The 16308-nt window shown below is 52.5% G+C and overlaps 2 protein-coding genes across 2 annotated transcripts in view; one reads left to right on the top strand and one right to left on the bottom strand.

Annotated features, from left to right (window-relative positions):
* Positions 1 to 5939: 5939 nt before the first annotated feature.
* PRRT4 (proline rich transmembrane protein 4) overlaps positions 5940 to 16308 on the bottom strand; it is a 32824-nt gene continuing 22455 nt past the window's right edge. The window contains exon 4 of the mRNA XM_028746426.2: positions 5940 to 8341. Coding sequence (XP_028602259.2) covers positions 6510 to 8341 — 1832 coding nt within the window. The 3' untranslated portion in view covers positions 5940 to 6509. The remainder of the gene's footprint in view (positions 8342 to 16308) is intronic.
* Positions 13062 to 15320, top strand: LOC114605313 (adenylate kinase 8-like). The gene has a single exon (XM_028746428.2). It carries the CDS (start codon positions 13836 to 13838, stop codon positions 15273 to 15275), a length of 1440 nt encoding a protein of 479 aa, XP_028602261.2. The 5' UTR covers positions 13062 to 13835; the 3' UTR covers positions 15276 to 15320.

The following is a 16308-nucleotide window of genomic DNA, read 5'->3' as shown; positions in this document are numbered from 1 at the left end:
TATTCAAAGGGCCTTTGCTGCACAATACCAAATGTAAGAATTCAGGGATAAATGTCTCTGTGTACTGGCTCACAGGGGAAACTTCAGAAATCCTGGGCAGACATGTGAGCTCAGCTCCTCAGCAGCCCCTCTGCCTGAGTGATAATCCCTGGCATCCTGATACCTGAGTGCCAGACAGGTAGCCATGCCAGAAATAACAAACCCAGATGGAGACAAAAGGGTGTGATCAACTTGGCTAGGAAACAAGGAAATGTAAGTATCTCTTTTGTGACACTTGATGGGTGTTTGGTGGTGGGCAAGCGGAACCATGGGGCAGGGTCCAGGATGCTCAGATTACTGCCACCAGACCTCCCCTTTCATGATGTAACCATGTATTAGCAATGTAGTTTGGGTGGGTGGGAAAGCAGAATGTTAGCCGCTTTGAGACTCCTTCGGGTAGCGATAAAGCGGGATATCAAATCCAAACTCTTCTTCTTCATCATCCTGCCTTGGAGCCTTCATGTTGTGGTCATGGCCATGTTGTGTGGACACCTGATTATCATCTTCCAAAGCAACTACTCTATTCCAAACTTAAAAATGGAAAGTGTAATGCTGGTGGTCAACAAAAGAGGTTTAAAGACACTCTCAAGGCAAATTTTTTAAAATGTAGCATGAACACTGACAACTGGGAAGAACTAGCCTGCAAGTGCTCCAATTGGAGAACAGCCTTGACCAAAGGTGTCCTGGGCTTTGAAGACGTTTGAACTCAGGATGAAAGGGAGAAACGTGCTAAGAGGAAGTTACAGGGTAGGGAGCTGTGTTAGTCTGCCATAGTCAAAATAAAAAAAATCCTTCCAGTAGCACCTTAGAGACCAACTAAGTTTGTTATTGGTATGAGCTTTCATAGTACAGTGGTACCGCAGGTTAAGAACTTAATTCATTCTGGAGGTCTATTCTTAACCTGAAACTGTTCTTAACCTGAGGTACCACTTTAGCTAATGGGGCCTCCCGCTGCCGCCGTGCCACCGGAAGACGATTTCTGTTCTCACCCTGAAGCAAAGGTCTTAACCCGAGGTACTATTTCTGGGTTAGCAGAGTCTGTAACCTGAAGCATTTGTAACCTGAAGCATCTGTAACCTGAGGTACCACAGTATCTGAAGAAGTGTGCATGCACACAAAAGCTCATACCAGTAACAAACTTAGTTGGTCTCTAAGGTGCTACTGGAAGGAATGTTTTTATTTTGTTTCATGCTAAGAGGAAGGCACGTTTGGCAAATCCACACCGGGGTCAAGTCCCGCTTGGAAACCAACGTCCCCACTGTGGAAGGACGTGTGGGTCCAGAATTGGCCTCCACAGTCACTTATCGACTCATTGTTCAAACCGTGTTTATGGAAGACAATCTTACTCGGCTACAATTGATCGCCAAAGAAGAAGAAGGAGCCTTCAATAGCTGTAATCCTTCAGAAATGTGTCTAATCCTCTCTTAAGCCATCTCTGCCTTTGGAGCTGGGATTTATGGTCCTCTCTGTCTCCAAAACCAAAACATTTGCACCAAGCAGTGAGTGTGGTATGGAAGGAGAGCTTCTGTGGCAGCCCAAAGGCTCCGGGGAGGGCAAGTCCTGCACCGCCTTCACTGGTTCTGATTTGAAAGAGAGGTAGAGCTGGGTATCATCCGTATCATCCACATATGGTTGACGGGGCACAGCTGGCGGGCATGCAGGGAAAGGGGAGGCAGCCGGCAAAGCCGCGCAGCTTCCCCACTGGCTGGGGCGCCCCTGAGAGGCAGGCGCCCTGGTGCAAAGCGCCAGTAAGCCCTATGGGAAAGACGGCTCTGACTGGCAGGCCAGGGAGTCCATCACTCAGTGGGTAGAGCATTGCATGCAGAAGATTCTGGGTTCAATTTCCAGCACCTCCAGGCACGGCCAGGAGTTTCCCCTTCGTTAAACCCAAGCGAGCTGCTGCCAGTCAGTGCAGGCAGTCTTGAACTAGGTGATTTGAGCAAGTATGAGCAGTCACAAAATTAAAAGATGCCTGCTTCTTGGGAGAAAAGCAATGACAAACCTAGACAGCATCTTGAAAAGCAGAGACATCACCTTGCCAACAAAGGTCCCTATAGTTCAAGCTATGGTTTTCCGAGTGGTGATGTATGGAAGTGAGAGCTGGACCATAAAGAAGGCTGATTGCTGAAGAATTGATGCTTTTGAATTCTGGTGCTGGAGGAGAGCCAGTGTGGTGTAGTGGTTAAGAGCGGTAGTCTCGTAATCTGGGGAACCAGGTTCGCGGCCCCGCTCCTCCACATGCAGCTGCTGGGTGACCTTGGGCTAGTCACACTTCTCTGAAGTCTCTCAGCCCCACTCACCTCACAGAGTGTTTGTTGTGGGGGAGGAAGGGAAAGGAGAATGTTAGCCGCTTGGAGACTCCTTAAAGGGAGTGAAAGGTGGGATATCAAGTCCAAATTCTTCTTCTTGAGAGTCCCATGGACTGCAAGAAGATCCAACCTCTCCATTTTGAAGGAAACCATCCCTGAGTGCTCACTGGAAGGACAGATCCTGAAGCTGAGGCTCCAAGACTTTGGCCACCTCATGAGAAGAGAAGACTCCCTGGAAAAGACCCTGATGTTGGGAAAGATGAAGGGCACAAGGAGAAGGGGAAGACAGAGGACGAGATGGTGGGACAGTGTTCTCGAAGCTACCAGCATGAGTTTGACCAAACTGCGGGAGGCAGTGGGAGACAGGAGTGCCTGGCATGCTCTGGTCCAGGGGGTCACGAAGAAGCGGACACAACTAAACGACTAAACAACAACAAAGGCAGCTTCTGTTCTTCCTGCAAAAGGCCCTCTGCACATGCTCCCTCCCTTCTTCAGCAGGAGCTCTGCACTGCACTGAGCTTATCTGACCGTCCGGGCACAGTGTCAGGGTGAGGCCACATGGCTTGGCCCCAATTTCACTCGCCATTCGATGCAGGCAGGCAGAGCAACCCAGTTCTCTGCAGCCTGGAGAAAATAGGCCTTCCTTGCACCTGACTGACCCAGAGTGGAAAAGCCGGGTGTGCAGCGAGAGATCGATGGGCGCCAGTCACACCAGCTGGAGCCGTGTGTGTGCCCTGGACTGTGCAGAAATGGCGTGGCTGGCAGCGAAATGGAGAGATCAGAATGTACCGCTTTTGATAGAAGAAGGCCTTTTGTGGACTGCTTGAAAAAAACACTCTAGTCAAATGAAATTTCATGAACAGGATTCATGATGAAGGCAGGGGATGAAAAATGTTAAGATAACAGTAAATGGAGACACCTTTTGAACTGGATAAAGATAAAGTGCAGTAGAAAGAGTTTGGGTAGAATACACTGCGGAGGTCAATTTATGAAGCAATGTCGTTACAGTGGTGCCTCGCAAGACGAAATTAATTCGTTCCGCAAGTTTTGTCGTCTTGCGATTTTTTTCGTCTTGCAAAGCACGGTGTCGGGAAAGTTTTGGAAAGCTTCAAAAATCACCAAAGTCTTTAAAAACCTCAAAAAAGGCTACCACACCGCGTTCTATGAGTTGCTCCTCGAAGTCAAGTCGCAACTTTATTAACGGTGTTAAGAAAAAGGAAACAAACTTGCAATACGTTTCCGTCTTGCGAAGCAAGCCCATAGGGAAATTCGTCTTGCGAAGCAGCTCAAAAAAGAAAAAAACCCTTTCATCTTGCGAGTTTTTTGTCTTGCGAGGCATTTGTCTTGCGAGGTACCACTGTATTTGGGATGAAGACAACTGTGAAAAGGCTTGGAAGGATGTAATAAAAAATTATGTTGCGAAAAGGGAGAAAGAAAAAAGCTGGGTCTGCAGCGAGAGATCGATGGGTGTCAGTCATACTGTCTGGAGCCGTGTGTGCCCTGGAGGGAGGAGAGGCAGGCAAGGGGGAGCGAAGGGGGGTCTGTTTGCAGGGAGAAGGGCAGGGACCCCCAGAAAGGGTTTGGCACAGCTGAACTGCAGGAAGGGGCAGGCAGGCTGGGGAGCCACAGCTCAGAGAGGACGACTTTCCTTAGAATCAGAGAGCAGCAGCCTTGGAAGGGACCCCAGGGGTCATCTAGATCCTCCCTCTGCAATGCTTCCGAGTTCCACACAAGGGAGGCAGCGGTGGCAGAGAGACGGCGTCAGAGAGGCTGTGTTCTGTGCTAAAAGTCGTGGGTTCAATTCCCGTTGGCTCCTGGCAGAGGCATAACTAAGGGTCGACCAGGCTGTCCCCTGCTAATAATAATAATAATAATAATAATAATAATAATAATAATAATAATAAATTATTTATAGCCCGCCCATCTTTCCTTGAAAGATGCACATCCTATTTTCCTCTGTGGCATTTTTTGGGGTGGGGTGAGGCTAGGAGCCTGTCCATCTATCTGTGCGCTCCTTGGACGGCTCCTCTGCTGTCCTGGGCGGTTGCGAGAGGTGTGCAGGCTCCTCTGGGCACCTCTGTGGAAGAATCTAGTCACTGGTGTGGGCCGTCACAACAGCTCTGCAGGGCCCCCTCCCCAGTGGGGCCCTAAATGGCCTCGGTCCTGTATCCCTGAAGGAGCGTCTCCACCCCATCGTCCACCCTGGCCACTGAGGTCCAGCTCCAAGGGTCTTCTGGCAGTTCCCTCCCTACTAGAAGTGAGGCTATAGGGAACCAGGCACAGGGCCTTCTCTGTGGTGGCACCTGCCCTGTGGAACCCCCTCCCATCAGATGTCAAGGAAATAAACAACTATCTGACATTTAGAAGACATCTGAAGGCAGCCCTGTTTAGGGAAGTTTTTAATGTGTGACATTTTAAAGTATTTTTAGTCTTTGTTGGAAGCTACCCTGAGTGGCTGGGGTACAAATTAATAATAATAATAATAATAATAATAATAATAATAATAATAGGAAGAAAAAGGGAGAGGTTGTTGGGAGGGGAGGGACTTGCAAGAGGAGGGAAAAGGAAGGGAGACAGAACAGAAATCGGCTGGCAGACCGAGGGACCAGAGGAGGAGGAAGAAGAAGAGAAGAAGGAGCAGAGCCCATTTTGATGTCCATGGCTGAAGTGACAAATGTGGTGAAAACATTCTTTGAGAAACAGATAAAACTTCCTGGAAGCTTTCAAGAGGGTTCCAAGAGTTTTCTTTAGTGTGTAGGAGTGGCACTCGAGATTTGATTGGTTGTCAGCTGGAGGTGCAAATAAAGGAAGTTGCAGGCTGCAATTTCCCCACAAGGAAAGCACACACACACACACACACACACACACACACACACACACACACACACACTGTCAGCACACACGCTGACAACAAGGTTGGAAGTAAGACTGCTGATACTGTGAGTTTTGCTGTGTCAGGATTGTTAATTGCTGGACTGAGAGTATACCGTGCTGGAGAAATAGAGAAGGAATGTAAATAGCTTGTATATAATAGGTACAGAAATGCTTGTGCAGCCAGTCAAGCAATGAAGAAGCTCTTGACTGTGAATTTGAGTATGACTCCTGTTCTTGTCCTCTGCCTCTGGGGAAAACTCTGCTACAAGCAGTCAGAAGTGGTTTTGCCGAGGTGACACCACACAAGCAGAAAAGCGCAGTGGAAGTGTGTGGGCAGTCATAACAAAGGGGACGGAAAGCAAATTTTTTTGGGTTTCTGGTCCATGGTCTCTCCTGCCTCTGGAGGTGCTGACACAGCTCCTTCCCAAGGGGGCAAGGGAGCCTAGGTACGACTCTGGCTCCAAGCAGGGCTGGAGCAAAACCCTGGGCAGCCTCTGCCCGTCAGTGCGGGAAGAACCAAGCTAGGCCTCCAAAGGTCTGGCTCAGCAGAAGGCAGCTCTCTCTGTTTGCTTTCAGAGGGGTGGCAGTGGGGGACCAGGCGGCAGAGAACCACAGTCCTGTATGGGGTCCACAGGGTCATCCATCCCAACCCTTTGCAACGCAGAACTCGCAGGTGAATCTCCATTGCGCTTCCCAAAGAGGAAACCCAGACACGTGTCTCCATAAAACTCTTTTATTGATAAATAAAGGTTAAAACTCTCTTTCTCGCTTTCGCTGCTCCCTCCCCTAGCCCTGGTGAGGAGGGGGGGGTTCCTCACCTGCTTCCTTTGCTTCTTAGTCGACAACACCACGGAACAAGGCAAGACATCCTCTTTCATCGCTACTAAAGGGAACAAACTCTTGCTGGAGGGCAGCCCCCACCCTTAGGGGATGGGAAAGCAAGTCCGGAGAGGGGGGAATGTGGGGCAGGCTCTTCTCTAACACTGAGGCCTCAGCAGACCAGAGGAGGACACAGGTTGGGGGGAGCGGGGGGGGGGCATTGCATATGGCTGTGCCCCAGCAGGGATGTCCGTTTGTCTTTCCTTTCCCTTGGGGTTGGGGGGAGCAGAGCAGACAAGAGCAGCCCCCCCATGCTCAGCCGGACCACGATTCCTGACCCATGCAAAGTCGGCGACTGGGGGGGGGAGAGTGGCAAGGCACCTGCCCCACTGCAGCTCCCGCTGAGAATTGCACGTGCCTTTTTGGGGGGGTCAAAGGTCAGCCTCCCCTCCCTCCACCCAGGCACGCCTACAAGTCTATGGTGTCACTGCTGACGCTGAGGGCATCGATTTGGCGGCACACGTCCATGAACTCCTCCTGCAGGAGGGCTGCGTGTGGCCCCCGGGGCCCCGAAGACGACGACACCAGGGATTCTTGGGAGACGGGAGCCTGGGGCCAGCTCTGGCGGCCCGGAGGCGGGGGGCTCCCGCAGGCCGGCGAGACCCGCGGGGGGCTTTTCCCGGGGCTGGAGCTGAGCACGAGAGAGGTGTCGTCCGTGGAGTGTCTGTAGGGGCAGGTGGAGCAGGTGCTGCTGCCGCCCTCGCCACCCCCCCAAGGCTCCGGGGACGAGGAGGCGGCGGTGGTGGCTCCGCTGGCCCCCTCCCCGCTGGCCCCCCAGGACCGGGCAGGCACCAGCTCCAGGCAGGAGGCCGTGCGGTAGAGCTCGCTCTCTGCAGACCGATCCCGGGCCAGGCTGAGTGACAGGGTGCTGGAGGGGGCATAGGAAGAGCCCCCGTCCTGGAGGAAGAGCCCCTCGCTGCAGAGAGCTTCGTCGATGCTGCGCCGGAGGTCGATGGGCGAGGGGGGCTGGAAATCGGCCGTGGGGTCGCCAGCCTCCACAGCCACGCTGAGCACGGAGACGGCTTTGGTGTCATCGGCCTCCCCGGCTGGCAGGGCATAGAGCGGGAGGTAGTCGGACTCGCTGCGGGCGATGGTGTCGCAGACCACCAGCTTCTCGTGCTGCGACAATGCCCACTGGAAGTTGTTGGGCAGGAGCTGGGCCTTGGCAGCAGCGGGGTCCGCAGAGAGGCAGCAGCAGCGGGCGCAGCAGGGCGGCCCGCCGGCCGGAGAGGAGCAGAAGGTGGCATACAGCCCCAGGAAGGCCAAGGGCAGCCCCATGCCTGCCTCGCAGATGCGGCAGGCCAGCTGCAGCCCCCACCAGGGCCAGGGCCCAAAGAGCTGGGGGCGCAGGCCGTAGCCCAGGGCATGCAGGATGGCGTAGGTGTGCAGGCTGGCGCTCAGCAGCCCAAAGAAGGCGGCCGGGAGGGCGGTGTGGGCAGCCTGCCTCCACTGGCGGGTGTCGGCGAAGGGGCAGCGGCAGGCTGGCTGCGTGGCGCTCTTGAGGTCGTAGATCTGTGCGGCGTCGGCTCGCGCCCTGCAGTGGAAGATGAGGAAGGAGACGGAGAGCAGGGCAGCCAGGAGGGCGAAGGCGCCCCGCGAAGCCAGGAGCAGGAAGGGCAGCTGGTGGAGGAGGTCGGTGGCCAGAACGGCCCCCGTGGCCACTGAGAAGTGCAGCAGGACCAGGGCGGCCAGCAGGCAGGGGTGGCGCAGGCTGGAGGGCGAGGAGTGCTCCAGGCGGGCGCGGCGCGAAAGCAGCAGCAGGGTGGCAGCCAGGGCCGAGGTCAGGCAGGGCAGTGCCAGGTCGTGGAGCAGCCGGAGGGCAAAGGCGGGCAGCAGCTCGAGGTGCCCGCAGGCGTCGCCCAGGAGGAGGGCGGCTCGGCCGCCGCCAGCCCCCAGCAGCAGCAGCTGCAGCAGCGCCAGGGTCTTGCAGCCGGCAGGGCAGCGGCAAGGGAGGGCTAGCAGGCCCAGCAGGGACAGGAGGGCCAGGAGGGCAAAGAGGGAGCCTGCCCCATAGACATGAGCCTCCCAGGCCAGGCCCCACTCTGCCAGGGCCACATCCCAGTCGGCATGCAGCGGCACGAAGAGGGGCAGGGCCGGCGAGAGCAGCGAGGAGGCCGGGGGTGAGCCAGGGTCGGGCAGCGGTGAACCGCAGTCATTCAGGAGGTCAGGTGGGCAGCCTGGCAGAGCCACAAAAGCCCCTTCGCTGCCCGGAGATGCGGAGAGGCTGCTGGATTCGGAACCTATGGGGGGAGAAGGAGAAAAGGGGGCAGACTGAGAGGTTGGTTTTTTCACTGGGAGTGAGTCCCTGAAAGCCCCATCTTGGATCCCTCCCAAAGGATGGAAGGAAACTGCCACACCTGCAAATGTATTATGAGACAGCCTGTTTGTGTTAGTTAAAAGAGTGGATTATATTGGATAATGCAGACATCCTGGACTTAGAAGGTAATGATTTTAAATTCGGCTGGCATGAATGTCTTTGGTATGGGAAGCCAAAAGTTTATAAAAGGTTTTATGATCCATATTATTAGGAAGAATCTGTATAAAGTTTGGGAGAAATATAAAGATCTGCTGGAAAGGAAAAGACCTTTATGGCTATCTCCTATCGAGGCCATTACTATTAAGAGAGTTAATATGGATAGACTGTGGGCGACTTACAAGGAATTGCTGCATTTTATCGGGGGGGGGGGGGGACCCAAACTGAAATCAATGGAAAATGTAAGGAGCCATGTTATGGATTTGTTACAATCTCACCAGTTACATGAAATGTTTAAAATAGATAGGAAAAATGGTTTTTTGGACCAAAGCTTACAATTTGAAAAAGAGCTTCTGCAAAACAAATACAAACTTTTGTCTACAATGTACAATCTGTTATTAGGTTGGGAAGCAAAAGCCGAGCTTGTGAAAGCCTCAGTGACACACCGGGCAACAGATATAGGACACAATGCAGATTTTAACCTCTGGGGAAAACTCTGGAAAAGTGACTTGAAATTTACAGCATGTTATTCTTTGGAGGAGAACTACCTGAAAATGATTCATAGATGGTATTTAACTCCAAGTAGACTTGTTAAGATGTATAAGACAGAATCAGGTAAGTGCCGAAGGTGTAAAACTGCTGCCCAAGCCCCAGAGGAAGATTGTGCTCTCTGGGACTCCCTCCCTGCGCATCTCTGAAAAATATTGCCCCTCCTTGCTTTTCATGCCTCTCTTTCCAAGGGCACAGAGGCAGCTGGCAGCCTCTTCTTCTTCTTCTTCTTCTTCTTCTTCTTCTTCTTCTTCTTCTTCTTCTTCTTCTTCTTCTTCTTCTTCTTCTTCTTCTTCTTCTTCTTCTTCTTCTTCTTCTTCTTCTTCTTCTTCTTCTTCTTCTTCTTCTTCTTCCTCTTCTTCTTCTTCTTCTTCTTCTTCTTCTTCTTCTTCTTCTTCTTCTTCTTCTTCTTCTTCTTCCTCTTCTTCTTCTTCCTCTTCTCCTTCTCCTTCTGTGATCCCTTGTAGCCGAGGAAGATGGTCTTCCATGAACATGCTCTTAACCTATGGTTATGATGAATCTGGGGACACTTTATTTTATTTTTATTTTTTTTGAAGCTGAGTAGAAACAGGGAGTCAGTAGTGGGGATGGAGAGGCAAAAGACCCTGCGCCCAAGCACACATGCATATCCCAAGCTTTCCCCAATGATTTGCCCCTTTCCCCCCTTGTTTTGACAGATCGGGAGAGACTCGGGAGTCGTGGGCGGGCGCCCGTTGCCCAGGAAGGGCGCAAGGCATGCGGTCTCTCTGCCAGGCAAGGTGCAAAGCCCTTCTTTCGCACCCCTGTGAAACATAAATGTGCAGTTTTTTTAAAAAACTGGGCAACGGGCGGCTGGCTGCACCTCCTGCGCCTCCTATGATCAGTCAAAACAAAAGGGGAAGGGGGCAGGAGATCTGTACCCCCGGACGTCCCCAGGTCCCCTTCGGCAGCGGCGGTGGTAGCAGTGGCAGTCAGCAGTCCAGAGCCAGCCTGGTAGCACAGTTGGCTCTGGCTGCGTTCAAGAGCTGCTCACTGCCGTGGCGGCCACCATTTTTCCTTGCCAGACGTCCCCATATGATGTGTTGCACACAAGACACATCATATGGGCACTTTTGGTGAGGAAAAATGGCGGGCACCATGGCAGCGAGCAGCTCCTGGAGCCAGCCAGTGCCAACTGCGCTACCAGGCTGGCTCCAGGCTGCTGAGGCTGCTGCTGCCACGTTTCCTGGGGCCAGATTGTCCCTGGGAACTGGGAACGTCTGGTAACCCTATCTTAACAGTGAGTCCGTAAGTGACTATGGGGGCCAGTTCTGGATCCACATGTCCTTCCACAGTGGGGACAATGGTTTCCGGGTGGGAGTTGATCCCAGTGTGGATTTGCCAAGTGTGCCTTCCTCTTAGCACGTTTCTCCCTTGCGTCATGAGTTCGAGTGTCTTCAAAGCCCATGACACCTTTGTTGAAGGCTGCTCTCCAACTGGAGCGCTCGCAGGCCAGTCAGTGTTTATACATATATATTTTTAGATTTGCCTTGAGAGAGTCTTTGAACCTCTTTTGTTGACCACCAGCATTACGCTTTCCATTTTTAAGTTCGGAAGAGAGTAGTTTCTTTGGAAGACGATAATAAGGCATCCGCACAACATGACCAGTCCAGCAAAGTTGATGTTGAAGAATCATCGCTTCGACACTGGTCATCTTTGCTTCTTCCATACTGATGGCTTGTTTTGAAGATTTGCATTTGAAGAGACCCTTTAAGGGCTCAAAGGGAAGGATTATTGGGAAGGAATTCAGACAGGAAGAAAGGATTCCCATTTGGCCTGAAACATGGGAGGGGGGAGCATGGGGGGGGAGCTATTGCAGGTGGGCAAGGACAACTGGAGAATCAGCCCCTCTGCGGACTGAGTAAATCCACCCCAACAGACCTGGCAGAAGGGGACAGGGCTGACCCCCTGAATCAGTGGTCCTGGGATACTTCTGATATTTGCACAAAGTCTCCTGCAATGCAGCCCTTTTCAAGGGAGCTGAGATGGGAGGTCAGCCAGGAGGTGGGATGCCTCGCCTGGAGCAACAGAGTCCCCCTCCGGGTGCTGTTTGCAGAGGCCCTGGGCCTCTCCTAAGCACACAGGAAGCCAGAGCAAACACCCCGTTCTCAGTCCTGCTCACTGAGCTCCAGGCTCCTGCTCTTCCTGGACCAACAACAAATATCATCTCTTTAAAGCACATCCCTAATAATAATAATAATAATAATTTATTTAGATCCTGCCCTCCCCAGTCGAAGCCGGGCTCAGAGCGGCTAACAACAGTAAAGTAACAACATTCTAAAATCAATTTATTATAAAATCAGTTCAAATCAAATTAGTGGCAACCATTGGGCTAGATTTCTGTGAGGATTACCAAAGGAGGGGGTCAGACTGTGCCTTGGCCAAAGGCACGTGGAACAGCTCCATCTTGCAGGCCCTGCGGAAAGATGTCAAGTCCCGCAGGGCCCAAGTCTCTTGGGACAGAGCATTCCACCAGATCGGGGCCACGGCCGAAAAAGCCCTGGCTCTGGTTGAGGCCAGCCTAATCTCCCTGTGGCCTGGGACCTCCAAGATGTTTTTGTTTGAATACTGTAAGGTCCTCTGTGGGACATACCAGGAGAGGAGGTCCTGTAGGAACGAGGGTCCTAGGCTGTATAGGGCTTTAAAGGTCAAAACCAGCACCTTAAACCTGACCCTGTACTCCACCGGGAGCCAGTGCAGCTGGTATAGCACCGGGTGAATGTGATCTCGCAGCGAGGACCCCATAAGGAGTCTCGCCGCGGCATTCTGCACCCGCTGGAGTTTCTGGGTCAGTCTCAAGGGCAGCCCCATGTAGAGTGAGTTACAATAATGCAGTCTGGAGGTGACCGTCGCGTGGATGACAGTGGCTAGGTCAGGGCGAGAGAGGTAAGGAGCCAACTGCTTAGCTTGGCGGAGATGAAAAAATGCCGCCTTTGTTATAGCTTTGTTATATCCCAAGAATCATGGGAACTGTAGTCTATCCCTTGCAGGACTTCCAGTTCCCAGCAACCTTAGCAAACTACAGCTCCCGGGTTTCTTATTTTTTTAGAAGTCCTTCACACAGGTGTTCCATGGATGGCTATATGAAAAGACACCCTGAGCCAGCAGAGATAAAGTTGAGAAAGAAAGGACTGTGTAAAATTTGGAGTGAATTTAGTGAGGAAAGCTGTCAAGCCTCTGGAGCTTTTCTTGGAAACAGAATGGGAGAAGCGTTAATGGAAGAGCCTTTCCCTCCCAAAATCAAGATGGAAAACTGTGGCAAATACAACAGGAAATGGAAATGCAGAGAGTCTTGTGTGGACAAAGATGGAAATATTTATTACTGTTTAATATGGAGGAATGGTTGTTGAAGTTACTGGAGAGAAAAACTAGAGTGGACGCTCGGGTTGCGAACGTGATCCGTGTGGGATGCATGTTCGCAACCTGCAGTGTCCATAACCCGCAGTGGTGCGTCTGCACACGCGCGGGTTGCAATTCAGCACTTCTGCACATGCGCAAAGTGCAATTTAGTGTTTCTCCACATGCGTGAGTGCTGAAACCCGGAAGTAACCCGTTCTTCCAGGTTTTGACACGTCCGTATCCCAAAAACGTGTAACCTGAAGCGTCTGTAACCCGAGGTATGACTGTATTGCTGACATTCAACAACAACAACAACAACAACAACAACAACAACAACAACAACAACAACAACAACAGAACCCCTTTTGGACTTTTTGTGTAAAAAGGGAAATGAATCAATCCATTTGGGTAAATATTGCCTACTAGAAAATAGATCAGTTGGGTGCCATTCTAGAGTGAATATCTTGAACAATTTCTGTTGTGTAACTGACAGACGAAAAATCATTTTTATTTTTCTTATCTTCTTCTCTTTTGTCTTCTGCTATTTTGGGGGTTTTCCTTTGGTGTTTTCTCTTTCTCTCCTTGCTTTTGTTTTTACTTAGAGGAATTTCTCTTACTGTATTATGAAAAGACTTTAACAAAATCTTTTTAATGAAAACAACTCAGGGAATATCAGCAACTAAAAACTAAACAGGCATCTGTGCTCAGCAAGTATGATAAATTGCTACTCTGTTGTTGTTTAGTAGTTTAGTCGTGTCCGCCTCTTCGTGACCACCTGGACCAGAGCACGCCAGGCCCTCCTGTCTTCCACTGCCTCCCTCATGCTGGTAGCTTCAAGAACACTGTCCCACCATCTCGTCCTCTGAGGTCCCCTTCTCCTTGTGCCCTCCATCTTTCCCAACATCAGGGTCTTTTCCAGGGAGTCTTCTCTTCTCATGAGGTGGCCAAAGTCTTGGAGCCTCAGCTTCAGGATCTGTCCTTTCAGTGAGCACTCGGGGCTGATTTCCTTCAGAATGGATGTTTGTTCTTCTTGCAGTCCATGGGACTCTCAAGAGTCTCCTCCAGCACCAGAATTCAAAAGCATCCATTCTTCAGCGACCAGCCTTCCTTATAATCCAGCTCTCGCTTCCATACATCACTACTGGGAAAACCATAGCTTTAATTGCTACTTGGTCCTAATCAATAAAAACAGCGGCCAGGCTGAGCTCAGGATGGCTTTGCGCTCCGAGAGCTGTACGTCATTCCGTGTTCCGCTATTATGGATGGTGATGTCACCAGTCGCTGCTGGGCGACCTTGGAACACAACACCTGCTTGAGAACCTGGCTTTCTGCTCCAGTGGCGCCAGCAGGGAGAGATGGACGTCACGACCAAGCCCCACCAAGTCCCTCCGGCGATGGCCGTCTACGCCGAGAAACACAACATCTTCCAGCTCATGCAGAGCCTGATGGAGGACCTCCTGGTGTATCAGCCCGAGAACCCCATCGACTTCATGATCGCCCACCTGAAGAGGGACAACGACGAGGTGCCCAAGATCTTCGTTGTGGGGCCTCCTGCCTCTGGGAAGACAACCATCTCCCGCTGGATCTGCAAGCACCTGAGCGCCACCTACCTCTGTCCCCAGGACCTCATGCGCAGCAAGCTTCTCAAGAGATCCAGCGAGGCCATGGCCTTACGGGATCAAAAGAAGCAGATCCCCAATGATCTGTGGGCCGCCCTCCTGGAGGAGCGCTTGAACGACGTGGACTGCATCAAGCTGGGCTGGGTGCTGGACGGCTTCCCCGAGACGAGGAGCCAGGCTCTGGTGCTGCAGTCCACGGGCATCGCCCCCCGGCACATGGTGGTCCTCTCCGCTCCGGACACCGTTCTGATGGAGAGGAACCTGGGCAAGCTGCTGGACCCGCTCACCCAGGAGGTCTACCACACCACCTTCGACTGGCCGGTCGACTTCGCCGTCCAGAAGCGCCTGGTGAGGCCGGAGGGCGTTTCGGCACCAGCCACGGCCAGGCGCCTCCTGGAGAGCCACCGCAACCTGCCCGGCATCATCCAGGCGTACGAGGGGTGCCACAAGGCCATCAACGCCGACCAGCCCTGTGTGGACGTCTTTGCCCAGGTCCTGAATTTCGTGCAGAGCCGCCCGCACTCGGACGCCCCCTTCAGCCCCCGAGTGCTGCTCCTAGGTCCACCCGGCTGCGGCAAGAGCCTGCAGGCCGCTCTGCTGGCCCAGAAGTACGGGCTGGTCAACATCTTCTTTGGCGACTTGCTGCGGGAGAAGGTGGCGGCCAAGACGGCGGTGGGCGAGCTCATCAAGCCCTTCTTTGAGAGCGGCTACCCTGTGAGAGACAGCATCGCTCTCAGCGTCCTCAAGGACCGGCTGTCGGAGCGGGACTGCCTGACCAACGGCTGGGTGCTGCACGGCTTCCCCCGCGACGTGGACCAGGCGGACCTCTTCAAGCACACGGGTTTCGAGCCCAACCGGGTCTTCTTCCTCAACCTGCCCACCGAGGTGGCCTTGCAGCGCATCTGCCAGCGGGCCACCGACCCCGTCTCGGGGGAGAGGTACCACACCATCTTCAAGCCTCCGGCCGACGAGGACGTACACCAGCGCCTGCGGCGGAACCCCAGGGACGCTCCCAGCCTGGTGGAGAAGAAGGCAGACATCTACAACCGGCAGGTGACCGAGCTGGAGGACTACTACGAGGAAGCCATCTTCCTGAACGCGGACCAGGACCCCTACACCATTTTTGAGCACATTGAGAGCTTCCTGGTCAAGCCACTGCCTGTCCAGAGGAGGTGAGCGATGCCGGCAAGTCTTGCACCATGGGAGAGAGCAGCTGGGGAGGCTCAGCGGGGCAGCGGAGGAGAAGGGGAGAGATAGATATTTGTAGAGTTTAGAGAATAAAAGTATTTTGGCTTCAAGTTAGAAAGTGTTTATGTTTCATTTAAACGTGCGTCTGTGGCTTCCTGGGCTCCAGTGTGTTGTTATTGTTGCTGCTGCTGTTGCTGTTGTTGTTCTTCTTCTTCTTCTTCTTCGGCGATCCCTAGTAGCTGAGTAAGATTGTCTTCCACAAACACGGTTTTAACAGTGAGTCCGTAAGTAACTGTGGAGGCCAATTCTGGACCCACACGTCCTACCACAGTGGGGACCTTGGTTTCTGGACAGGAGTTGATCATGGTGAGGGTTTGCCAAGTGTGCCTTCCTCTTAGCACGTTTCTCCCTTGCATCCTGAGTTTGAGTGTCTTCAAAGCCAACGACACCTTTGGTCAAGGCTGTTCTCCAACTGGAGCGCTCACAGGCCAGTGTTTCCCAGTTCTCAGTGTGTATACCACATGTGCCTTGAGAGAGTCTTTAAACCTCTTTTGTTGACCGCCAGTGTTATGCTTTCCATTTTTAAGTTTGGAATAGAGTAGTTGCTTCGGAAGACGATCATCAGGCATCCGCACAACTTGACCAGTCCAGTGAAGTTGATGTTGAAGAATCATTGCTTCAACACCAGTGATCTTTGCTTCTTCCACTACACTGGTATTAGTTTGCCTGTCTTCTCTGGCATTAGTTCGCCTATCCTCCCAAGTGATGTGTAAAATTTTTCAGAGACACGTCTTGTAGTGATCTGCTCTAAAAGTTCACATCTGTTAAACTACTATGGAACTCCCTCCAGCAGGAGGCAGCGATGGCCACCAAACTGGATGGCTTGAAAGGGGGATTAGAAAGATTCTGGCTGTGAGTCAGATTTTGGCTCTGCTCTGCTCTCCACAGCCGGAGGGGGCAGTGCTTCTGAAAACCATTTCAGGAGGGGAGAGTTGCTCTCCTGCTCAGATCTTGCTGGTGG

Source organism: Podarcis muralis, chromosome 10 (assembly GCF_964188315.1).
Source record: "Podarcis muralis chromosome 10, rPodMur119.hap1.1, whole genome shotgun sequence".
NCBI classification, from domain to species: domain Eukaryota; kingdom Metazoa; phylum Chordata; class Lepidosauria; order Squamata; family Lacertidae; genus Podarcis; species Podarcis muralis.
This window is presented reverse-complemented; position numbering and strand designations above follow the sequence as displayed.